Genomic DNA, 26,805 nt, shown 5'->3' with positions numbered 1-26,805 from the left:
AAAGGGCAAAGTTGACAGTGAACCATTGGTGACACGTGGTTAGGGCGCCAACGAAAACAAACAGCTTCCAAATCTGACGGGTTGTGTGTATGGTATTTCTTATCGATGACTGAATCGTTTTTCTTGCGAATACAAAATCAGTACTTGGTAAAATCGGTCTGTGGATTTGCAGTATCGTCGAATGTCACTCACTGGTACGTATTTTGTCTGAACTTGAAGTATTACTTCCATTTTATGTCATTTTGGACTTGCTGTCTGTTCAGAGTGGCACGGCCAATCATGACCGATAAATCATTTGAATGTCAAGATCCAGGCGCCATCCCGGTTTTCTCTGTGTTCTAACCACAGGGAGTTGGACAAACTTATGTATTTTAATAAATTATTGAATAATAAATTGTTATATAACTTTTCTTTTACCCCCCCTTGTTTATACCACCCTTTTCTTTATCACAACTTTGTTACGCGCTAATATTATATGCAAATTTTAACGCGCGATGTAGACACGCCCTATTATAGTAAAATATATTTATAAAATATAAATTTATCAATATTTTACTATAATAGGGCGTGTCTACATTACATAAATTTGCATATAACATTAGCGCGTAACAAAGTTGTGATAAAGGAAAGAGTGGTATAAACAAGGATCAGTGATTACTTGAAATAAAAAAAGAAAAGTTATATAACAATTTATTATTTAATAATTTATTAAAATACATAAGTTTGTCCAACTCCCTGTGTTCTAACTCGCCAATGGCGTTACATGCACAAAAAAGAACGGCTGGTCTGAGTTGACTGCAATTTATTCTAATGTGACGGCAGAGTAATGCAAGGGCATAGTTGATAGTTGATATCTACATGTTTTAAAAACATTCTTGATTTGACCATGGAGCTAAAAAAAGAAGGAGAGTGAACTCCCTTTGATGCTATTGTTACCATGACTTCTGCCGACTATTTGGTCAACAGATAACACTTGACAGGTTTATGGGGGGATTACTGGACGTGAATATTTAATTAGTCATGATCGGACGTTCTCGGATGAGTTCGGTCGTTATTACAAAGCAGGGTGAGGGACGAAATTTTTTTTATAACGACTCAAGTAGGAAAAAAACATGGCCAGAATTACACAGTAACTTCTAAATTGGTGATGTGTAATACACAAGTAATTGTGATGGAATCAATGTAGTGGGGAACAAAGTATCGTTAACTTCCAACCCGCCACAATATAACTATCCCCTATCCATTAATATGAGCTATCAACACAAATTAACGCAACGCAACGCATGTCAAATTCAATCGGCGATTGCCGGTTTGGCCATGATATGTCGCTATTGGCATCTACCCTAGCATGACGTAGAAGAGGTCAGCTTACTATTTAACTAAATTTCGGCGTCCGCGGGAAAAGATTTTACGAAAAAAATAGAATTTACGGTACCAGAGCTCAAATTTAACGCGTCGTTTATCCAAGGCACGTGTTGTCTATGAGGGCCCACACAGGAAGTAGGACAGATGAACAGAAATGAAAAACGTGATTGTGAATTTGGCTATGGGAGCTCGAACTTCAATTCAAGCTTGTTGGAAAGTACATGGAAAACACTATATATCGGTAGTAATTTTATCATCTGCGACCAAGTATTTTATTTTAAAATCAATTTCTTGTGAGCAATGTTTTCGACATTACGAGAACCACATACATTGTAATAACTTGCTGAAAACCCGTCCGATTTCCATGACTCAAACGCAGACCTGTAGAACTGACAACACTCTTCCATAATTACCACTACGCGCATGTTCACCGACCTTTGACGTCAACTGCGCAGAACAAAAATGATCGTTACACCTCAGGAAAGCGGTGACGGCTGAATAATCAGTGTGACGGCAGCCAGCAGAAGTCATTGACATGAAAGGCGCGTATACACAAAAGAATAATCAGCTTAAAACAAAAGACTCAAGTAGGATTAAAACCAGTTCAGTCTCCTTTTTTTAGCTCCATGGTTTGACGTTCAATTCTCCCAACAAATTAAAAAAAAAATATATAAATTTCGCACGTATGCCCTGATATAAACCTCTAAATACGATTTTCTGTTACCCAGTTAAATAATTAAGATAAAAAACCAAAGTATGTACCAATTATGTAACTTCTTTCCATTATGCTCTTATCAAGCATTTGCTACCTTCGCATTACAGGATCTCACAGAATTTTTAATTATTTGTGCTTGCAAAAAGATTACAGCAGTTGCGGTCATGTTAGTTGGGACCCACTTGGGACCCACTCGGCTTGTGCCGAAATCACACCCTCATTCTTCGATCAGTTATTTGACCTAAACAATATGCATATGATAACAATAATTGTGTTATTGAAATTATATTCATTTACTATTATGGCATTTAAACTATTCATCGTGCACATGAACGGCGAAGAAGATTTGAAAAACAATTATTTTTTTACGTCAATGTAGAATTTCAAGAAAACCGGTTGCCCATAAATATGCGTCTCTGACGATGGTTTGCATTGATTTCATTCATTCATTCATTCATTCATTCATTCATTAATACAGCATTCAACCATATCTAGATGCACTACCCTTCATCGTCATGTCATACTAGTAATAATAATAATCTTTATTGCATAATCGTATCCTGGGTATCCTATTAATAAGTATATGCTCTTAAATTTACCACAGAGGGCGTGATTTCGGTCCGAGTGTCCAGGCAGCAAATCTCGGCACATGCCGAGTTTCAGTCCTGAGCATCTATCGGGATAAAGTTTTTTTTGGCACGTGCCGATTCTACCCTGACTGTTCACACACGTGAACACCTAACGTGAACACCACCACTGAACTCAGTCGAAAGTACATTCTAAGCTAAATCCTTGTAAGTCTTGTAACATGGCATCTAGAGCAGAGGTAGGTCAATATCATTAAATACTAGCTGCACATAAAGGAACTCTCACATGATAATCTAACAAAACAGGCTTACGGATTCCTAGAATACAACAACATAAAATATAAATGGTTAAATTTTTTTAAATGCAATACAATCAATTTTGCAAAAAAAATCTCTTAGTAGAAAACAAAAAAGTCAAATCAATAACATATTTCAAACGAAAAGTGTAAACTGAGAACTTATGCAAAATGTAAAACAGACTACAAGTTAGAGATATATTTGAATAATCTAGACTGTGGGAAAACGAAATGGTATACAAAATTTAGAATTACCAACCACAATCTGGGAATAGAAAAAGGTAGACACACACAATGAAAAACTCTAGTAAATATGCCAAAGATGTAATGACAATTTGATCAGAGATGAGGAACACTTTCTATTGTCAGAAATATGATACTGAATGACAAGTATTCTTTAATAAAATAAAAATTCCATCAAAGATGAAAGACAGTAAAAATCTATTCACATATTTACTTTCAAGTACATTTGTAGTTATACTAACATTATTTTTAATTAAAGCTAAATATATATGCACAACAATGAGGCTCTTGAACTAATATTATTCATTTATTTACATGAATTCTATCACATTTCATAAAATATCATATTTATATTTTACCAAATGTAAAATTATTTACAAGGAGGCAATAATGTTATTATTATTATTTGAGCAAACGCATAAACTAATGCATGTAACAGAGCAAATATTAGTATAATGGTTTTCTAAACAAGCTAAATTAACTTCATGGAAGTTAGTAGGAGATGAAAGAGGTCCGTAAACAAATACTACCGGTAGTTGTTTTCCAGTGCGAGTAGACTATAGACTGCTCCGTTTCTGTAGTAAATTAGTGTCCTCTCTCCTTCCTACTACCTTTCATGTTACCTAATTTTAAGCCAGTTGAAAGCCAGCTAAAACTCTCAAATGATACTGTATCTGCTTTTGTATTGGAAATGCACTTCTAATTGAGTAGTAGTAAGTAAAGTATGTAGATACAAATAACTAAAGGTATATAGTAAGGCTGAGAAAAAGAATATCTCTGTTTCTCGTTTCCGCGCGCATCATTTTGAACTATGCGCCTCGAACGTTTTTTTTCCTTCTAAAGCATTCCAAAATGCGCTTGTACTCGCACTTGTCCCAAATTTCCCCTATTTTAGCTCAGTATTCAAAAAAAAAAAAAAAAATATCGCCTCATTTTAAAATTTCTATGAAACGAGAAACAGGGAATTTTTTTTTCCTGGCCTAAATATATGGTATTCTGCTTGGTAACAGCCCTATCATCAGACTTATGTGAATTCTATATTCACATAAGAAATGTACAAAAATATATTATTCGATATGTGTGCAGTCAGATAATTGAAACACGACTCTAGTGATTTTAACTACGGTATCGTCATACTAACCATACTAATTGACACATTTAAATAGGTCATTGCTTTCTTCTGTAATTGCATGAAATTGTTTAATCCTTTTCTTTGGGATGTCTGGTATATAGTTCATCAAACATTACCAGGGAGTTAAACAAGGGAACTGGGGCGCAGCGCCCTCATGCCATGCCATGGCTATGCGCCCCCTTACCCTGGGGAGCAGATCCTCTGGCAACCATAAAATTCTGATTGACCAGGGATCACATGTGGCCACAGTCTTCAACTGTGACTTGTCTGATAGTAATTTTGGCCCCAAGGAAGCCATAGAATGCTCAATTTTAACTTCAAAAGCTACTTGGTGGCGCTGCTGAATTGCAGTGCTTCCATCTTGCAGTTTTTTTTTCTAGAAAAACCCCTGATTACTTTTTTGAAATGCATTAATCCATATATGTTTTTGTGTTTGGTGAAAATGTCAAATTAGGCCAGAGTGAGTGACTATTGCCAGTCCAGGACAACTATAAATTTTGTAAATTAGGAAATGAACAATCTGATTAAAATCTGATGTAGTGTACAGGCTTTAATTATTGTGGCTATAAACTTATTTTAATTTTATTTTTTATTACTTTTGTTATTAATGCCCTTTTATTTTATTATTTTACTTTGATTTTGATTTTGTGATTTTTTTTTAATTCTGCCCTACCTACATCTGATCCGACGCCTATGTAAGTCCTGTTCAAATCTCGCATAAGTAACAGCCAATCACAGCCCCCCTTTTATACAGGCTGTCGGTTGCTTACTTTTCAGTGTAGCGATACTCTACGGGCAATCTTTCTGTACATTATATTTTGCCCACTTGAATAAACCATTAATAGAAAATTGCTAGTATATTTTTATTTGCAAAAGAAATTCCACGGCATTTTACAATTTTTGTCATTACATTGAATATTTTTTTCACTTCCAACAAATGTGTACACTTCCAGATACATCTTCGCCAACCAAGGTTCGTTCATTCAGTCATCGCTTCAATTTTACATCACTGAGCATAATTATCTAGAATGGAAGCAAAAAAATAAGTAAATCGTAATGATTAGAACACTGTAAACAGCTATAGTAAACAATGCAAACTGAATTTAAATTGTATAACGGTCACCGGCCCACGGCATCAACGCAGAAAATTGGAGCAAAAAAATATTTCCTGATCAATTGCGATGTGTTCCAATAAAAAATATTTTATTCCAGTCCAAATCAGCTCAATTACTTTAATAAAGAGTTATTGTATAATGTACAAATGATGATACAATTTGATGAATATTTACAGCTACGGTTTCAATACCGAAGACAATGTTGGCCCGATCGTCAACAAAACATCACCCGTCTCCAGGGCAGGCGACTGGAAAAAGACACTGGTGTTCGGTCGAAACGGCGGAAACAAAATCGTCACTCCCAGAATAACTATGCAAAATAACGATCTAAAGTCGAACCATTCGAGCCACAATATTAACATAAAAATGACTTTCGTTGCATTTGACAATGATAAACTTACCGAAAAGCCGTGTTATTCTCGGTCGCTAACGTCGGTATAATCCGCCATTTTATTTGAGTGTGTTTGCCACCCGACTCCGCCCGGTGACGTCATCATGTGCGCTATAGAAGGAGGTATGTGATTCGTTGACTAAAATCGTCGATAGTGGGTCTCGTTGAAATCTCGTTACATAGGCATCGGCTCAGATGTAGGAAGGGCGGAATTAAAAAAATCACAAAATCAAAATCAAAGTAAAATAATAAAATAAAATAAAATAAAAGGGCATTAATAACAAAAGTAATAAAATTAAAATAAGTTTATAGCCAAAATAATTAAAGCCCGTACACTACATCAGATTTTAATCAGATTGGGAAATGAAGACATTGACAATGAATTTTTCATTATTTGCAGAATGGTGATCTAAGTAAACATGCCGCAAAAAAAGAGAAAGCCAGCGACTACAATGCCAACTACTCCAAGAAAGCAGAGTAAAGTCAGTGAAGCATCAGCCATTGTCAAAGGTACACCCAAAAAACCTAAAAATACACCCAAAAATACAGCCAAGAAAGTTACATCACCTGTGAAAAAAAAGGTCTCGCCAAAAACAGTTTCCCCTGAGAGAAAAAAGTTTTCTCCTAAGAAAAATACATCACCTGAAAAATTAAAGTCATCACCAAAACAAAAAACACCAGAGAAAAATCAACATGAAAATAAGACTTCTGGAAAAAAGCCAGCAACATCGCCCACGACTGGGAAAAAAATAACACAGAAAAGACCCTCTTCTCAAACCTTGAAAAGCCATCCAAAGAAGAAAACAAAAACCAATATGGACATAGGGGAACCTGCAAGGAGGGGTCGAGGTAGGCCACGAAAAAAAATCAAGGATACCCAAGATACACTGATTGATGCAAAACAAGTGAAAACTGAAAGGCCTCAGGAAGTCAGTTCTTCAACCATTCCACCTTCCTCAGTTCCCACATCCCCTAAGCCTTACAACACTCGTGGAGTTTGGAGAGGTCTAGATAACAAACAAACATTTTGTGAGCAGTCACCCATAAAAGCAGTGGAACAAGTGATATCAAATGATCTTCACAAAAATGTCACTCTCACTGATCAGAACAGACAACCCAGTGATAATAATGCTGCCATTAAAGTAGAAGCTGATGACAACCAGATTAAATCTACCAGTCTCAAACTTGATAAAGTGTTGCATAGGAACACTGGTAGGAAATTTGTTGGAGCTCATACATCCATTGCAGGTATGTAGCGGTCTCTTATATGTGATAAATTGAAGCAAATTTCTCATGAATGAGTCATGAGTAAGTACCAGGATGTATGACCTATCAGGATCATGTATAGGTGCCAGGATGTATGACCTATCAGGGTCATGTATAGATACCAGAATGTGTGACCTATCAGGGTCATGTATAGGTACCAGGATGTGTGACCTATCAGGGTCATGTATAGGTACAAGGATGTGTGACCTAGCAGGGTCATGTATAGGTATCAGGATGTATGACCTATCAGGGACATTGTTGTTATTTTGTTATTCTTTTTTGACAAAAGAAAAGTAAACAAGGTCTATGAAAGCAAACTGTATACAAAAAATAAAATAAACATTACAAAAAATAACCAACAAGTAGCAAAGCAAAGTTTTCATCTTCGAGTAAAAGCTTTCCAAAAAAGTTGCAATTTGCAAATATCAATAAGAGCATACATGCCATTAACCCCAATGCTATGCAATTGCTATGCTATGAGTTTGTGCTGGTAGTTCTTCTAAAAGTTTTGTTGTGTATTTCTGCACATTCTCCAGAAATTTCTGCATTTCTGTGTTATGTAAAAAATCAGGCATATGCTTATAGTTTTGTGTTTTCATCAGATTTTTTTTAATTTTATTGACAGGAGGCATAGAAAATTCTGTGATCAATGCTGTTGACATCGGCGCTAAGGCGTTCGCTTTGTTCTTGAGATCACAGAGACAGTGGGTCACCAAACCATTAAAAGAAGGATCAGTGGAAAAGTTCAAAAAGAATTGTGAGAAGTATAACTTTCCTCCCCATTTAATCATACCACATGGATCTTATCTAATGAACTGTGGATCACCTGATCCTGAGATTCTGGAGAAGAGTCGGAGTACTCTTGTGGAAGAATTGGAGAGATGCAAGAGTCTTGGTTTGTCCATGTTTAATTTCCATCCAGGTGAGTAGTAGATTATATATGATTTATTGCTCTGTTTATAATCACATTTGTATACAGTACTCATTCGACTTAGCTTCCAAAATCATGATTTTCAAGGTGTGGAAGGTTAGTAAAGCACCCCCATAAAAAAATTAAAAAAATTACGAAATGAGTTGCATCATCATTGATTTCCACAACATTTTTACAATGAAGAAAAAGAAATGTTGTAAAAATTACCAAGATCTTCATCATTATCTTTGTTTTCGATTGTATCATGCGAAGTACTTTCCACCATGATGATTTTCTTCAAGATTTGACCTGCAACAATATCCTCTGACCTGATAGGTCAAGTCTGTTATTAACCAATCAGAATGTTGTGTCATATTGATACAATTTCCTGAGAATTTCCAAATTTGTTATGGTATTTTCAAAAACACCTAGGGATGATGTGACTAATATCTCATTACAAATTCAAATTTATGCAAACATTACATATATGGGAGTTCATAGACATATATGCAGCATTCAACTCACTATATGCCTAGGTACGGTGCTGGTAATATCTCATTATCAATTAAACTTTATGCAAACATCACATGTATGGAAATACTGTTTTAGACACAATTGTACGGGCAAAGTGAACTTCCTAAAGGCTAATGTCGCATGAAATACAATGTGAGAGGTTCAGTTGAATTACTGCTTTTGTTGACAGGATCATCTTGTGGTGAGATCCCAAGAGAGGAGTGTCTTGATAGAATTGGTGCAAGTATCAACCAAGCCCATGAAAAAACACAAGATGTCATTACTGGTAAGTGAATTGGTGAGAGTGTCAGCCAAGCCCATGAAAAAACACAAGATGTCATCACTGGTAAGTGAATTGGTGAGAGTGTCAGCCAAGCCCATGACAAAACACAGGATGTCGTTACTGGTAAGTAAGTGAATTGATAACGATACTGAAATGTCATAGTGGTCATGAAGGGTAACAATGGCGAGACATTACATTGTCATTGAAAGGTCACAATGAGATGTCAAACTTGTAAAAGGCCACAACGACGAAAGTCACATTGTGGTAGGTCTGGTAATGACATGGTGAGATTTTGTAATATTTTTTTCCCCGCACTAACTAAATTCAACATATTTGGTTTTTTTCATAGTTATTGAAAATATGTGTTGTCAAGGCAACACAGTTGGTGGAAAGTTTGAGGAACTAAGGGGCATCATAGACAGAGTGAAAGACAAGTCACGCATTGGTATATGTTTGGATACTTGTCATATGTTTGCTGCAGGTAATGTGGACTCTGAGAACCTATTATTATACATCTGTCATCGTAACGCCATCAGTTACAGTGTGCCATAATTTTGCGGTATTTTATGGGGTATTTTCATCCTACCGTATTAGGAAATGCAAATTTCATATATGGAATGATTACACGTGTAAGTGTCCTCTAATAATAAAAACAAACATGGCTGCCACCAGGGTTTGACCGGACTCATACAAAGAAGTTTGCTGATTCTGTTCTAAACTTTTTAGATTTCGGCATTCCCATGATGTATCCTTGGTAGGAAAAGATATACCGGTATAATAATAAGGTTATTACGAAGATACCTCTAAGTATGCACGAAGACAGTACGCTGTCGCATCGACCTCCGCTGGGTGTTGGTCGATACTGTCGCTGTACTGTCTTCGTGCATACTTTGAGGTATCTTCGTAATAATCTTATAGCATGGAAGGTACTAACAGAAGGAGCCATGAGCCTATTATTTTAGCTTTACCCTATGATCGTTTGTCAATGTTTGTTCACAATTGGCAGATATAACACCGATCGAGGAAGAACTAATGAACTATCGTGAATTTTTGGTATTTGTAACGGTGATGAGACTTAATCAATGATTGCCTGTGACAATAACGATTGCATTATTTAATGGTACCATCATCAGTGCGTGGGTTTGACGCCCGAAACTGTTTGACATTTTCGACCACCGGGCACCGTGAACACCACCAGAAAAGATAGTATCTAAAGAAGGGCATACCTAGACACTTTCTCTGCGATAATATTTTTTAGGGGTTTTTAGGAATTTTTGTTGTAGACGCTCGAAATCTTGTTCTTGTTACAATTGCTAATAATGGAAACGTGTGAAATCTGTGAAATTAAACGTTCATCTGTTGTATTTCTGGTTGTGAAATGCGTATTTTAACCTTTCACACCTAAACAAACCGAGTGCGCATGTGTAGTTTCATAATGCGCATATATTTTATGCTCACGTTAAAAATCGGCGAGGTTATATCATATTCCGCTAACTCGTTACTTGTGTAAACAATCGCAAACTATCATCGACATCAAAGTTGAGCTAGACAATGTCCTTATCAGGATTAACTTGGGTTGAAACAAAAGGAAATATGCCAGTTAAGGTAGAGATGCAGGTTCGTGGGCACTTGGGAGTGAAATTTTTTTTTTTGCTTTGCTTACAAACAGTCTTGGCTGTAGACTGTTAACATTTTGTAGAATTGTGAATAGTGGAACATACTCAAAAGACGATTTTAAAATATAGAAAACAGGTACAAATATTCTCTTTTTTGAATGCTTAGTAAGATTTAACAAGGCTGTACATAAATAATAAAAAAGAAACATGGTGAAAAAAAGAAATGACGGGTTCTCCATATTATGCACTATATTTAACTTTTAATAAAACTAAAATACATTTAAATTTGGACCTGTTACAGCCATTTTAATTATGAGCATTAGCAAACTTCTTACTGAGTGAATTGTTATGCAAATTAGCAATTATCTCAGCTTCTTTTTAGCGCACAACCCAGAACTTTATAGCTTTATAACTAAATAGCTCCTAGACGCTTTGACCTTTTGTTTTGAAATTTTCACAAATGATTGACAATGTGTTTATCTTCAAAACGCCGTCGGGGGCATTGTTTTTGGTTGAACAGTGTTACAACAATCGTACAGACAACTAGCCTGGGTGTTAATTTATGCATAAACGTGAAGCAGTGAAATTTGAGCTGCTGCCCTGCAAAATTGACAACTGGTAGACAGTTTTCAAGACGGCACTTTCTTCATAGTAAACAGATGTACCCATAAACCAATTTTGACAGGAAACAGAAGCATGGTTTAGAAGCTAATTTTTTTTAAATCACTTTTGACCAAAAAAGCACATTTTTGTGCATATTTCAAACTACAGTGTCCATAAAAAAATACTAATACAATTTTAAAATTCATACTATAAGCTTTCCGAAAATATATAGTTTTGTGGACAAGGGAAGTCATCTTGGTTTCCTAATTAACTAATTAAAATATCTGTCAGGTAAACTGCATCTCTTTAAGTGGCCGCTTGAGAGGTGTCGTGGCTCCTTCCATTGTTACCTTCCATGCCTATAGTAATACCAAAATCTAAACATCAGAAATTATTTTATTAATTTTTTTTATACAACCTATTCTATGATTTATTTGTCATGTGGGATATGGATTATAAGCATTCATTAAGCAATTTTTCTCTTGATTCACAGTAATGCTGATATATTTGTTTTCCATAGGTTATAATATTCAGACATTAGAAGGCTATAATGATGTGATGAGTAATTTTGAGAATATTGTTGGATTAATGTATTTGAAGGCTGTACACTTGAATGATTCTCTGGGTAAGGCTAAACATTCAACAATGCTGAATTTAGTCGCAATTGCATATATTGGTTTAATTTTTTGTGTTTTTAGTAACACATATGCTTGGTTAAATAAACAGACGTGTGTTTATGAGCAAAAAAGGTCATATCTGAATTTAGCATATGATATGTCAGGAGTTTTTCTAGAAAAAAACTGCAAGAGGGAGAACTGCAATTCAGCAGAGCCACCAAGTGGGGGAGATAGGGTTCTCCCTACCAGGGTGTAGAGTTTTTGATAATTCTAAGTTAAAATTGAGCATGGCTTCCTTGGGGCCAAAATTACTATCAGACAGGTCACAGTTAAAGACTGTGGTCTATGTGATCCTTGGTCAATGAGAATTTTATGGTTGCCAGAAGATCTGCTCCTCAGGGTAAGGGGGCCATGGCCATGGCCCCTGTTCCCTTATTTAAAAAAATCCCTGATATGACATAATGGGCATTTTCTGTTGTATTTGTGCTTCTATTAGAGGTGTGCTTATAATAAAACAAATATGCTATAGGTAATAGCATTGCTTCATCGCTGCATTTCTATAGGTAATAGCATTGCTTCATCGCTGCATTTCTATAGGTAATAGCATTGCTTCATCGCTGCATTTCTATAGGTAATAGCATTGCTTCATCGCTGCATTTCTATAGGTAATAGCATTGCTTCATCGCTGCATTTCTATAGGTAATAGCATTGCTTCATCGCTGCATTTCTATAGGTAATAGCATTGCTTCATCGCTGCATTTCTATAGGTAATAGCATTGCTTCATCGCTGCATTTCTATAGGTAATATCATTGCTTCATCGCTGCATTTCTATAGGTAATAGCATTGCTTCATCGCTGCATTTCTATAGGTAATAGCATTGCTTCATCGCTGCATTTCTATAGGTAATAGCATTGCTTCATCGCTGCATTTCTATAGGTAATAGCATTGCTTCATCGCTGCATTTCTATAGGTAATAGCATTGCTTCATCGCTGCATTTCTATAGGTAATAGCATTGCTTCATCGCTGCATTTCTATAGGTAATAGCATTGCTTCATCGCTGCATTTCTATAGGTAATAGCATTGCTTCATCGCTGCATTTCTATAGGTAATAGCATTGCTTCATCGCTGCATTTCTATAGGTAATAGCATTGCTTCATCGCTGCATTTCTATAGGTAATAGCATTGCTTCATCGCTGCATTTCTATAGGTAATAGCATTACTTCATCGCTGCATTTCTATAGGTAATAGCATTGCTTCATCGCTGCATTTCTTTAGGTAATAGCATTGCTTCATCGCTGCATTTCTATAGGTAATAGCATTGCTTCATCGCTGCATTTCTATAGGTAATAGCATTGCTTCATCGCTGCATTTCTATAGGTAATAGCATTGCTTCATCGCTGCATTTCTATAGGTAATAGCATTGCTTCATCGCTGCATTTCTGGTATACTCTCTGGGTCTCCCACTGTCCTGTAGATTTTGTACACAATACAATGTAACACAAACCTCTTGTTTGTTTGTAGGGGAACTTGGTTGTCATAGAGACAGACATGAGAACATTGGCAAGGGCAAGATAGGTTTGTCTGGTTTTCGTCATATCATGAATGATCCACGTTTTGACAACATACCCTTAGTTTTGGAGACACCCATGGAGTAAGTATCATCACTTCAATTTCTTAGAAATTGTTTTTTGTGTTAATTGTGAATGCCTTTTTTTTCCCCTTATCAAAAGTTATTTATATTTTTCTATAATTTCTTTATTAATTTTGGATCAAATAAACATTAACTTTCCATTGCTACAAATACAGAAAACATTTTATGGGATTATTTTTGTGATTTGTGACAAAAGTAGACTTGCATGTTCAAAGAATTGGCCGACTGTCAAACATAGAATGTTGGTGTGATAACATTTGTGGGATCACCTCAGGATTCTTGTATCAGTAGATATTTATAAACAGATACAATACAGTAGATTTCTAAAACTGGTTTTGTGTTATCTCAAGATCAAAAGTTGATGAAGAGAAGTGCGTGCAACTTGCCATGTGCATACTTGTGCTAGTGTCAGTTTTGTATGCTGATGGGTTTGGGTGATAATTCAGTCAATTATGTACATTCGTAGAATGTGCAACTTTGCTTTTAAGTTGCTCACATGAGATAATTGTAGAGGTTACATTTACTGGAACAGTCATAATTGTGAAATACAGATTCAGTCGATACATTTGGGGTATTCATCAAATCGAGTATTCATGCCCTCATCTACTTTGGGATAAATATCAACATCACTGACATTATCTTGAACATTTCTTTTCTTCCATGTGTTGTCATGGAAACAGCTTGAGTGATGAAGAGGAAATCAAAATTCTCAACTCCTTGATCACAGACTAATTTATCTACACAAACTAGAATGGTTCGAATTATGAAGACACGTTAGTTTTTTCTATTTTCATCTGCCAGAAAATAGAAAACTTAGTGTATCTAAAAAAAAAACTATAGTAAGAATAGTTGCTTTTTTTCACAATTAACAGTGTTAATAAAGTGGTCAATAACCTGTATTCTCTTTCAAAGATGTTGTTTTCACATTGCCGAATTTACATTGTTTTTCCCCTTTTCTTAATGTGAAATCTGTACAAGTAGTACTATATTCCTATGTACGATAGTAAGTAATTTAGTAAGTAATTTAAATAAAACTCCCATAGTGCATTACATGTTTTTTGTCACTAACCACAAAGTTTTTATTACCTGTATGTGATACTCTTATTTAATGTTACACCATAAACCTGAGAAATATTTTTGTTAGCTTTTCAGGTAAATTTTATCTCTAACTTAACACAGAGTTTTCAAAATTCTTTTATTATAGATCTAACTTATATTAGTTAATTCAGTGTTCTCCCCAGGATGTAAACAGCGTGGCGGTCCCGCCACAGTGCTTCGATTTGCCGCCACACCGGTCTGACACCGCCACGGTGATTAGCAAGACCGCCACAGTGCTTTTTTCATTGGGGATTTCGTCACGCTGGTCGGCCCGACCGGCACTCAAAAATAGCGACCACCACGGAAACGCGTCCGACTATTGTCATATTGTTATTATACTTACGTACCGACCGACAAGCATCCTGCCAGTCGTGGATAATAACTTGTAAACAAAAGACATAGTCGTGCGATGTGGTATCGGCTTTAAACAATACAAGTCAATTTTGTAAAATTAGCACCTCTTTGTTTGTAAGTAAATATTTTCTGATGATAGATGCAGTCTTTAGATTGATAGCTAAAATTCATTCAAAATCAATTCCACCCCGATGTAACATGGGCAAAGCGGAGTTCACGATCAGTTTAATACGCTACTCAAGAAAAAACAAGGTGTTTATTGCGTGATTGGGTAAAATACATTTGAACTGTTATCATCGTGAATCATGTAAAAATTCTTCTTTCAAGACTTCTTTTACCTTTCAAAAATTGCTAATCACCTCTTTCGAATACCATCATGCAGGTTTCATCTAAAATCCATACCAACACATCGTGCTACGACATCGCTTTACTTCCGCAATGTAATTTTTATGATCACGATCATTCGGAAAACTTCGGGTTCTACCGGCATTACCATGCGGCATTCTGATTGGTTAATGGCGTTTTTGACCCACCGGGTCAAAGGACATATGCGGTCAACTAACGCGTCACAGCTATCATGGCGGGTCTGTGTTTTTCACGAAGTGATCGAGTGATCAAAAATAATTTCTCCCGATAAAACTAGTTAAAATTTTACGTTTTATTCATATAAAAAAAGAAGTATTTAATTTTTGCATGGCATCATGACCGAGTAAGAGGAATTATTGGTATAACCGGTGTATAACATCGCGAAGTAAGTTATGTCACGCCGTAACTTTGATGATTGTTTGGAAGTGTTATTTGTTCGTTCATTTATTGTAAATGTAAACGTTGTAGAAGCTGATGGTCGGAATAATAACCAACAATCCGCCAAATAATTACGTGGTCGATTTTTTTGGAGGAGAATTTTGTAGTAAATAAGATCATGAAAGTCTTGAACATAATCCTGGCTGGAACGTTTCAGATGAGTTTCATTTAATCTTTCACAATTTATTTGTTTCTTTTTAGTCTGCAGTATTTGCATTTTGAGAATGTTTCATTTTTAAATTCAAACTCTTCTAAGTTGTGAAACGTAATTTTTTGACTCCAAACAAAAATATTTGCACTGTGACGGAGCTCATTAATATTACAAAAGTGCCCAAAATAAAAGTGTTTATAACACTGTGTAAAGCAAATAAATATCTGCCACTTTGTTTTTGAAAATATATGTTGTTTATTGTGTGGGTGTAAATGTGCTTTGGTAAATTTCTATTATTATGTAAATGATATGCAAATTAGGCCGCCACAGTGGTTTAAATTCCTGGGGAGAACACTGTAATTATTTGCGTGATATAGTTTTAACGCTATTTTTCTATTATAACTTGTGCAAAATAAAAGCATATATTTTGAAACACACACTCATTGTCTCAGAAGTTTATTTTTAATCATTAAATGGACGGTAAAAATAAACTGCACATTACAATTAATTCACATTTCTGTTACAGTGTTAGGACAAAATTGCCTGATAACAATAAAGTTATTTACAATACCAATTTTAAATTTATGGTAGAATGAACAGTGACATACCACAAGCAAATTTTTGTACAAAAGTAGATAAATATCAAAACATACCATGAACATTTTGAAACATAGCTTACATAAGATCACATAACATTTTTACAAAGGCTGAAGGGACAGTCGAGCATGCTAAGATGTGTAAAAGCTCAATCCCCTTGTGTTCTATTTGCATTGTGCAAATGTAATATAAAGTGGTATATAATTTGAAAGATTGGAATATTATGGGTAGACACTAATTACTTGCTGTGTCCCTCAGTACAGCTAATAGCTAATGTTTAGCTACATGCACTGCTCCCCCTCTCCGAATCTTCATCTCCCAACAATCCAAAAGATTTCAATACTTTATGTTGACGGCTATTTTTCAATGTTTTTAAGTCATTGCCATATTGCTGCTCTCTCATGAGTTGCTTTCTTTGATCTTCCAGTTCTTGTTTATGTTCATGGAGTGCTCGAGTTGTCTGGATCAGTTTCAGTAATTCTCTTCTGAGCTCTCTGTTTTCATCTTTTATCCTTGACGTGTGTTCATTCAGACAGTGCAGAGCTTCCTGCAAAGCAAGACCAGAAATAACATTGAGTGATAATACACATTTATTATCTTGCCAATAATCAATGTCATTTAAAGCAACAATAGCTGTAACTGTGGATCCTTTTTCTCTGATTTTATAAAAAAAACATTTCCTGTGTGACTGTCATTAGTTCCAATTAGTAACAGTCATCGTTGAAATGTGGACATGGGAAGCATACCATGTACGCTATATACCAACATTGTATATTAAATCACTTGCAAGTGATAAAATATGGCTGTGGGGTGTGACGTCTAGGTCTCCAGAGAGCGCCATCTATTGAAAATCAGATTGAAAAATTTTTGTCATGTAAACATAGGTTTGAGGACAAAATGTCAAATACATTACCATCTTGAGCGACTAAGCCTCTCTCTCTCTCTCTCTGACCACCGCTTATGATTTTGTGTCTTTTCTCATAATGTGCATCAACACAATTTTCTATTGTTATCATTGTGTGACTATTTAGTTGGCATTTGATAAACTACTATATTTTAGCTGGAATTAATTTTTGCTGAAAAGACTTTTTGGGTGTTTTGTATGGTATTTATTTTCACCGATTATTGATGACTTGAATATACCATCTTCCATACAAACTGTCCATATGATATTGCAGCTCATGAATATTAATAGCAATCAATCACTCACCACACTGCATAATTTCTTATGTTAGTCATCTTTTTATTGTCAAAACAATAACAAGACTTGAAGAAAATCTTACCCTGTTAGCTTGTTTAGCCAGTTCGTTGACTTTAGACTCAGAATCCTGTTGGTAATTCCTCTTCTCGGACAAGAACTGTGTTTTGAGTTTTTGTATAGTATCAGTGTGTTTACCACGCATTTTCATCACTTCTTTCTCAAGATCTTTTATTCTTTGCACCTGATCAGCTTGAAGCCGCTAAAAACACAGTAAAGATCAACAGTGAATAGGATTGTTATTTGAAAACTAGTATTTATTAGAATCATATTAATACTGTACAGCTGATTAAAACATAAATGAGCAGAAAAGAATGAGGTTGGGTTCTATTACCTTGAATTCCTCCAAATCATCAAGTTCCTTTTTTGTCTTGGCTAATTCTGCTTCTTTTTCCAGAAGTATGTTTCTAAGGGCTGTTGATGTAAAAAAAAAATCACCAAATTTAAGTAATAACTAAAGAACATTGCAGTGGAGTTGAAGCATATACACAAAGCATAATTATATACATGAAAAACCTATCAACAAAAAGCTGATCTCTGATTGGTCTGACTGTTGGCCAGCCAATCAAGAACAAGATACCAAAAATACAATGATTACTCTTGACAGCATCACTGAGATTGACTTTATGGTGGGCAAAAATGCTAAGGGCAGTTAACACGATCAATTAAGTCTGGCAGTGTAAGAAATCACCAAATACTAAAGAAGCAGATATCATACATTTATACCTGATCTGAAAAATAAAAAGATATACCTTGTTTCTTCTCTTCATATTCTTTTAACATTTCTTCTTTCTGTTTGTTAATGTCTTCTATTTCTTTTTGGTTTTGATCTGTTAATGTGATGATAGTTGTTTGTCTCTTGTGGGTTTTCTTTGACATATAAGACATGTACTCATGCTGTTGACAAAGTAAGAGATTTGCGTTATAACATTGCACCAATCGGCATTCAATAAAAGAGGAATGGCATTCCTAGCCGAAAATCAGGCTGACAAAATACTACATGTATATACAAACTGTGAATTGGCATTAAATTTATTAAAATATACAATATATGTTTACCACCTGGTGCCAGAACAAGTGTTGACTTGATAACAAAAATAAGGGACATTATACTTACACTTTCCACTCTAGTTTGATGGGCTTCCTGTTGTAACCATTCATTTTCATGACGTCTGTCAATTTAGTTAAGAGACTAAACTGTTTCATGTAGTTCAATTAACATGATCATCCAACCAATCCCTTCAATCTTTATGAAAGTCTAATAGCTAAATGAGGTATGTACACATGCATGTACAACTGAACTTCCACAAAAAGGTGGTATCCTAGTTAATACCAACAATTAATAGAACTCTGGGTTCAGTTCAGACACGGTTTTAGTAACCGTGGTTCAGAGATACAATGACAGTTTTTTGTGACTGTTTCAGACATCAACAACAACTGTGCTTATTGCATATGCACATGCAAACTGGTCACCCAAACCAAATACCGCATGTTTGAAAAGCAAGACAGATGTACTGTCATCTGATTTATACTGCTGAGTAATGTCCACTTTGAAAATATAACCCACAGCCTTCCTGGTGTGTGGCAAACAGGCAAACCACTGTACTATTGCTTGGGTCAGACCCTGGAGGTAAAAAGAGAAGGTCAGACACAGCTTACAGTACTAGTATTAGCGGTGGGTGGTCAGTCAGTTCGCCCCAATGCACATTCGCCCCAGACCAGTTCGCCCCAAAGTCAGTTCGCCCCACAGTCAGTTCGCCCCAAAGTCGGTTCGCCCCAAGTTTACTGGTGTTCGTTTTCGCGGTTATGCGTGCAAGGCAATGTGGTTTTGAAATATTTTAAAAAATTTATTTTTATTGAAAGGATACAATTCTTCCACTCTTTTCTTTAATCCAGCTAATTCCTCTGTCAGTGATTCTAATCTGTTTGAGAAAAGTTTACATCATCATTATGCATACATTTTGTTTGTTTGAAGTTTAAGTGGGGTCTTGAGAATATTATGTAAAGTATTTGTGCAAATTGCGACAAATAGTAAATGTCGGATTTTTATTGTTTATTATGTCATTACAAGACTCAATGTAGAAGAAAAAGGGTTTAATAATAGCATTTGATTTAATACTGCATATTTCCTGGGAATCTACCATTTTAATCACATATTAAACCACCCATACATTTAAATGGTTCTCTTGAAAGTCAATTTATTTATTTACTTACTCTGCTCGGAGAAGCAGTTCCTTCTCGGTGGGCTTTGGTGGCTCAACTGGTCCCTCGTCTCCACCTTCTGCAGCTGCTGCAGCTTTCTTTCCTTTTTTGCCTTTTCCCTTCCCTTTCCCCTTTCCTTTCTTTGGTGGCATTGTCGTCAGTATAAAAGCTCAAGTCCACAAAAAAAACACAGGAAAATTAGCGTTGCCAAGGCAAAACAAACCTTTTTGATACCGAGATGATTTACTTCTTTGTAGCTCATTATCCTTGATTGTAATTTGTATTGATAGTCATGTTTCTTGGTGAAAAAATGAGAAATGTGCTTATAAATATTCTTGGTTTATTAATTTGTTATTGACATTCATAAAATATAGCTACAGTGGATAAATCGATTTGAAATTAAATAAAGTTTAAATTTTCAAATGTGAATGAGTAGACTGTAAAATTGTGATTGCCTTTGGTATCACTTCTCGCGAAATCACGTTATGAGCGAGACTCAGGAATTCAAAATGGCTGCGCCCGACGACGAGGAACGTGAGAAGATAGATTTAACTTCTCCGAAATTTCAGCCTCTTACTGCTCTTTACTCCAAAGACGTAACTGTGCCACGCCCAGCAGTGAGGCAATTCAACAACGTTGCTGAATATGAGAGGTACATGCTTACCGGAGAGGTGCCAGGAACGCGGAGCAAGAAGCCGGCGAAGACTTCGGCGACCAAAACACGTGCCGAACTGTTGCAGGTAAATATTGTCTATTACAAGTTTATTTTCCCACTAACATCAAAAGCATGTTCGTCCTGCGTACTATTTACATTGTAGTTTGTAATGTTTGCGTTATATTATATATATATTATATGCAATACATACAACGCAGCACCTGCGCTTGGACAATAACAACGTCACGCCCACTTTCCACCAGGGATCACGCATTACGTAATCTTTCACTTCTCCATGATTGACTCTCAGACCACTAAACGAATGCCTCGACAAAATTTAGATTACATTTTTTTGTCAAAGTCTTTTCTGTGATCAAACATACTCAATAGTGACAGTCTCAACAAATCTCCACAAATAATTTGGGAAATTTAATGAAAGTAATTTATTAATAAATAAATACATTAAAGTCAACAAACCCATGTTTATACATACCAGCACAGTACCAGATTCTGCCATAAATTCGGCAGTTTTTTAAGGCGTTTTTTTATTATTTTGGTGTCATTTTCCAGATTTTAATCTATTCGTGACGCCCAAAATAGTCTAATTTAAGTTTTCTATAATCATTGACGTCTATTCAAGAGTATGAATAATTATAGACCTTTTATTTGAAACCAGTCTCATTCATTGGCTAGGTAGGCTCCCATCAAATTCCACAAAGTGATCACACATTTAGCAGACAACAATTTTAGGAAATGTATACTAGTGTTTGCAGACAAATTTAGTCTACTGCTATTTACAATAGTTGCAAGATTGTACATTTTGTTTTTGTTTTTAAGAGACGAGGTATACTGACAACCTGTGTATCAGCCATATATTTGTTACACGCATTAGTAAAATACTGAAGAAATGTGGTATATGTTTACAAAAAAGATAATAGTATTTGTGATTTGTTTTGTTTTAGAAATGCTGTATTTTAGTCATTTTCACCACAATCCCACTATCATAGATAGAGGGACTGTGCTTGAACCCCAGGGCATCCTCCGGTTCTTAGATTTAATGTCAACAATACATTTCTAATTTCTAATTACCAATAAACTTTGTGTTCTGACAGAGAATATGCACAGAGCGTATAATTGACTCTACCAAAAGAGACAGTGACAATGATGAAGATATTGAGCCTGGAATGGCGAGGGCTGGTCAATATGGTCGTTATGCCAGTAAAAGGAACGTCCTCAGTAGAATGGAAGGTTTGTATTCAGTTATTTTTAATCTAATTTTTAATGAGAGTGAAAAAATTATCACTTTTTTTTTGTTTCATTTTTGTGAGTGTTTGAAATTCCATACCATACATATAGGTGACCATACTTTTTTATCTAATTCATGTGAGCAACAACATACAATAAAGCCATTCATTTGTATGTTAAAAGTCAAGGAAATGATAGCCAATGGCGTCTGATTGTTTTTACAATATTCGCAGCAAATATGATGGTCAGGCAAGGCTTGAATAAAATAAGATAATCACATATTTTTAAAAATTGTTTGTTTTCCCAGAGAATTTTCTTTGCCTGCAATTTTCTGAAAGAAAAAACAACCTTAATAGCCCAGATATACTATAAATATGCTTCTAAACAACAAGAGTTATTTCCTTGCATGTTGCACTGTAGTAAACTGCTCCAGCAAAGTTCCAGTAAACATGTTTTCTTCAACTTACAGGTCAATTATGTCATACCAAAGTCAATGTAACCATGAATATCACAGCAATGATTATATGTTGTATTTTACAATAAATAGTGTAATTTTTATTAGTATTTCCAGGAATGTGATTTGTGATTATTTCATGAGGCTATATATCCAGATCTTCATCACATGTTGCACCAGTTGCATACCCTCATCCCTCGTCTTATAAAACTTTGATTATGTATATACAGTACAAGAAAATGTGTATCAAAACTTCCAATTTGTCAACTAATTTGATTAATTGATCCCCATAAACATTGAACAAGTTGGAAAGCATGGGTGTAGGTGTCTACCAACCTATGTTATTGGTTTATAAGAAAGCTTTCCATATTTACTTGTACACTGTTCTAACACTTTTACAGCCAGTTACCGTAGTTACCACTTTGAATTTGAATAGCCATAACGTTGTCCAGGACACTTTGCAAAAGCCTTTGACTATGCCAAGCATAAAACACATTTTTTAATATTTTAATTTTCTAGGTTGTCTGTAAATGTGCAACAACAAAAACTGGCAGCTATCAAATTTATAAACATGACAACGGTATCACTCTAATATCATATATTAGTAATAACAATATTATTAGACAATAGATGAGAAATATTTGTATCCTTGGGGGGGGGGGGGGGCAGACATCCAGGTATTTTCGCAGCCTAGCAACCATCACAGTGAAAACAAATGCACTTTGGGATTGTTGTTCACACTCTGCTGAACAGTGAAACAAGATTACCCCTACATGTGCAACATATGTGAATGTTGTTGCTTAGAATTAATTCAAAGTCGCATTTGTGCTGTTTCCTTGACTTTAGCTAGTTTCACCGGCTCTTCGACTGGCGCTCCACAGCAGCTCGCGCAGAGCCCATAGAAATACATGGTAGAGTTGTGTGCATCTTAGCAACGTACAACGTTCTGTGACGTAGCTCGCCCCCAAGGGTAAATGTATTTAAAAAAGAATCATTTTTAACAATTTTTTTTCACAGAAGAAAACCAGGGACCAATGTCAATGCTATATCGCTCAGTGGAAGATAAACTACGGATCCGAGTATGTACTCGTACTTTCAAAGGTCTCCGTGGAATGTGCACTGGGTACTTAGTAGCTTATGATAAGTATTGGAACCTGGTATGTTTACTTTCATGACCGTTTTAGCTGATATATTTCACATCTTTGTGAAAGTCACTGTGTATCGTATAACAGTTCTATGTCAATGACTGGTTAACACATCGCCATCTACTATGCCACAATTATTGAAAAGCAATTTGATTTTAAAACTCCAAATGTTAGCAGTACCTAATTTGCATATTACAATGGTTTCTCTGCAGTAACTGTATTTACTTTGTTGGCAGTTCATTCCCACTAGGGGTGTGTGAAAGCTGAAAATTGTTGTTGGTGGGACACCTAATGCTCACAGTAATGTGTTGATGTCAACTTTTAATGGGACTTTTACATGCACTTCAAATAGAACAAATATTATATTTTGAGACACAAAAAATTATATTTTAACATTCTTTTCTTAATAGTTTTTTGGGATATTGTCATTAGGATGTTCTGCATGTTGAAAGTACGCTATCATGTTTATACCAATAGCAGGATAACAGTTGTATCATAGGCACCACCTACGATAGACCATGAAGGAAACTTTCACATAGGTGTCGCAAAACTATGGTGTGGACAGTGCATAAAAAACACATAGCCTTTCATATAATATAATGACCTGCTGTTGAAGCAGGTAAGTGTACACACTGTAACTAAAATAATGTGATTCATCCTATTGCATCCATTCCCTCAGGCAATGGTTGATGTTGATGAAGTCTACAAGAAACCATCTTTAGGAAAGAAATTGTACAATGAAGAACGCCTTACATGTAGGAAGGTAGGCTAGCCAATACATTTCCTGTTGGTCAACGTTGAACAGCTGCAGAAATATATGTAGAAATAATCAGTCCCATAAGGTACTCAGAAGTCTCAGTTTCCATCATTGTATGACAATTGATAATTCATAATTAAATTTAGTCTTACTGAAAAGTCTTAGAAACAGTGACATCAATTAGAATTGTACATTGTACTTGGGATACATCTTCTAATACAGATTTTACGATACTTTTTTTTTTTTTTTTTTCCCCCTCTTTGTTTTTCCAGCTAATCGAGAACAGTGTGTATAAAGAGGATATTGGTGGACAGTCAACACCAGCATCAGATGATATCAGACCCACAGAGAAGCAAAGAACAGATGCTAAGGATGATAGTTCTGCTTGTGATGTTGACAAAAAAACTGTTACAGTTGATGCCCCTCATACAACGCGGGGCAAAAAGAAAAAGGAAAGGCACAATAGGAAACAGAAAACAGACACACATCAGAACAATGGGAATAAAGAACCAGATGATCTGTCTGTTTTAGAAAGTGAGCTAGCTTCACTTCAGGAAAAGCTTGCTCTGTTGGGTCAAGATGAGGAGAGTAATTCTGACGTTGTTATAGCGATGACAGATGATGCAGTGGAGGAATGCGAGGATGAAAAAAAGGATTTGATAACGATAAACCAAGGTGATGAAGATAGGGTGGTAGAAGAATGTGTGGGTGAAAAAAACGATTTGAAAATGGGAACTCAAGCTGATGAAGATGTTTTGAAAGATAGGGAGTCAGAATTGGACTTTTTATCTACAGATGGCACACCAACAGAATGTAATGATTCAAGTAAAACGATTGTTGAAAAAACTAAACTAAAGGAAGTTGAGTTTAAATCAGAAGGGGAATCAGCGGTTATCAGCAGGAAAGAGGAAAATACTACTGGAGTATGTAAAGCATCTGGAACAGCCACTGCAGGGGTATGTCGCGCATCTAGAACAGTCACTTCAGAAATAACAACTGCTGGGAGTTGTACTAATACAACAACTTCAGAAACTGTTTGTGTGGGAGAATCAAAGGAGACTATGGGTGGCTCTGTGATGAGTACATTTGAACAAAAAACAAACAAAAATCATGTACAGAGAAAGAGGACAATCGTCAGAGGCGATTTTATTCGCAGACATGTGAACCAGATGCTGATAAGAGGCGACAATGTTGTCATGGTTATGATGTGTTCAGATAAAACATAGTTTACAAAACCAATGCGTCTTTGGTGTTTTTTTTACCCACTGTATAAATATGACTACAAACAATTTACATAAATTATTGATGATGTCATGACATTTATCAGAACTAAATTTAATGGTAGTTAATGGCCTGTTTGGGGTCAAGGTGCTAGTAAACGTCCAAGGTTTGACTCCAAACAGGCCATTAACTACCGTTAATGTAAAGTAATACTGCGAAGAGAGTGAGTTTTAGGTCGTATAGGACAATGGGCCAATGTCATGTAGATGTCATACCTGAATCATGTACATATCATAGTAAACAACACTTCCAACCACAAGCAACCTGCTTTTCAGTCCCCGTTTCAGGTGCAGCCTGAAAGGCGGACTATTAATTTTTTATTTCAAGTTTTCGTCTGTGACGTCTAACATTTTTCCGGGAATTCTGCAGCAGATATCGATGAAACTTGGCAGGTTGATGAACAAGTCTCTGCCGAATATGCACACAATTTTTTTTTCCAGATCTCAAAATCCTAAGTTGGTCTTTTTCATGTTTTTCATCCAAAATTACCTCTCCCAACACCAATGAGAGAACAACTGAGCATGCTCAGAATAAATAATTAGCTTAGATTGTTATGCTAGGGTTTTTAGTGATGTCATAACCTTGATCTGAATCAGTGACAGAGGGATCATACCATTACCAATCTCAGTGGAAACCTTTAAAGAGGGTGTCAGGGCTACATTTTGATGGGAATTATAGTGGCGATACTGAAACAAACCCAGGTCCTGGTAATATACAATGACCTTGAGCATGTATCATAGATAGTTTGGTTGCACCCGGGTCAATGAAAGTTCAGTTATCAGAATAAGGGAAATCACTTTATGATGAGTTATACCCACATAGAGTACATATTAATTTAATTGTTTGCAGATGTTCCATGTATTATTTTAACAGGAGTATTTTATAATTAAATAACTGGGACTGACATTCGTGTCTTGCTAAATAGCGAGGGGGGGGGGTGTTCTGCTCTCCACTCGAGTCCTCTTCTAGTACATGGGTATTAAAAATAAAGAAACAAGTAAAATGGTACTGGAAGAAAGTATTTTCCTAGTAATTGCTGAATGAAAACCGCTGTAGTAGATTAGTGGTCTGTTAGAACGATAGCTGCTAGTTGAAGGATGGCTACAAGTACATTAATGGTAGTTGTACTTTTACTACCATTAAAAGCGAATAGCCAGAATAATTGGTCACATGACCAAAAGTGGTATAAACCGTCGCACTCGTTTTGTATGCGTACACAGGGACTCGTTCGCACTCTCTAAGATAAAATAATGGTGTTCAAGGTTCTATTAAATACACACATTTGTGTTAATGAAACATGTGGACAACGTTTTTGCATGCCACACCAACTCTGATGTATTTGCAAATGATAAAAGTATAGCTCCACATTAGTCACAACTTTTCAACAACCTTTGAATATTGATCATTACATTCAGCTGGGAGAAACCAATTGTTGGCAAGATTGGATTGGCATTTTCAATATTAAAATCACCTTTAACAGATGTCTAAAATTTCAGTAC

The 26,805-nt window shown here is 35.7% G+C and overlaps 3 protein-coding genes and 1 long non-coding RNA gene across 4 annotated transcripts; 2 read left to right on the top strand and 2 right to left on the bottom strand.

Moving 5' to 3' along the window:
* Nucleotides 1–9: 9 nt before the first annotated feature.
* On the top strand, nt 10–16,149 carry LOC100375687 (uncharacterized). The gene is made up of 8 exons (XM_085502174.1): nt 10–194; nt 6,245–7,092; nt 7,736–8,032; nt 8,724–8,819; nt 9,166–9,297; nt 11,556–11,660; nt 13,176–13,305; nt 13,986–16,149. The coding sequence occupies exons 2-8, from the start codon at nt 6,264–6,266 to the stop codon at nt 14,035–14,037; spliced, it is 1,641 nt and encodes a 546-aa protein (XP_085358300.1). The 5' UTR covers nt 10–194; nt 6,245–6,263; the 3' UTR covers nt 14,038–16,149.
* Nucleotides 5,236–6,042, bottom strand: LOC146739308 (uncharacterized). Its single transcript, XR_014930150.1, has 2 exons — nt 5,855–6,042; nt 5,236–5,361 (listed from the first exon to the last, which is right to left on the bottom strand). It is a non-coding gene; the product is annotated as an uncharacterized LOC146739308 (long non-coding RNA).
* Nucleotides 16,150–16,155: 6 nt separating the features above from the next.
* LOC100374036 (coiled-coil domain-containing protein 166-like) lies at nt 16,156–20,039 on the bottom strand. Its single transcript, XM_002738947.4, has 7 exons — nt 19,782–20,039; nt 19,436–19,489; nt 18,685–18,739; nt 18,320–18,464; nt 17,902–17,981; nt 17,593–17,769; nt 16,156–16,856 (listed from the first exon to the last, which is right to left on the bottom strand). The coding sequence occupies exons 1-7, from the start codon at nt 19,919–19,921 to the stop codon at nt 16,587–16,589; spliced, it is 921 nt and encodes a 306-aa protein (XP_002738993.1). The 5' UTR covers nt 19,922–20,039; the 3' UTR covers nt 16,156–16,586.
* Nucleotides 20,040–20,240: 201 nt separating this feature from the next.
* On the top strand, nt 20,241–25,260 carry LOC102806831 (uncharacterized). The gene is made up of 5 exons (XM_006821755.2): nt 20,241–20,509; nt 21,537–21,672; nt 23,141–23,280; nt 23,948–24,031; nt 24,298–25,260. The coding sequence occupies exons 1-5, from the start codon at nt 20,255–20,257 to the stop codon at nt 25,249–25,251; spliced, it is 1,569 nt and encodes a 522-aa protein (XP_006821818.1). The 5' UTR covers nt 20,241–20,254; the 3' UTR covers nt 25,252–25,260.
* The last annotated feature ends 1,545 nt before the right edge of the window (nt 25,261–26,805 follow it).

The sequence above is a fragment of the Saccoglossus kowalevskii genome, chromosome 8 (assembly GCF_978046115.1).
Source record: "Saccoglossus kowalevskii chromosome 8, keSacKowa6.1, whole genome shotgun sequence".
NCBI lineage: Eukaryota > Metazoa > Hemichordata > Enteropneusta > Harrimaniidae > Saccoglossus > Saccoglossus kowalevskii.
The sequence above is the reverse complement of the archived record's forward strand: the minus strand, read 5'-3'. Positions and strand labels throughout refer to the sequence as shown.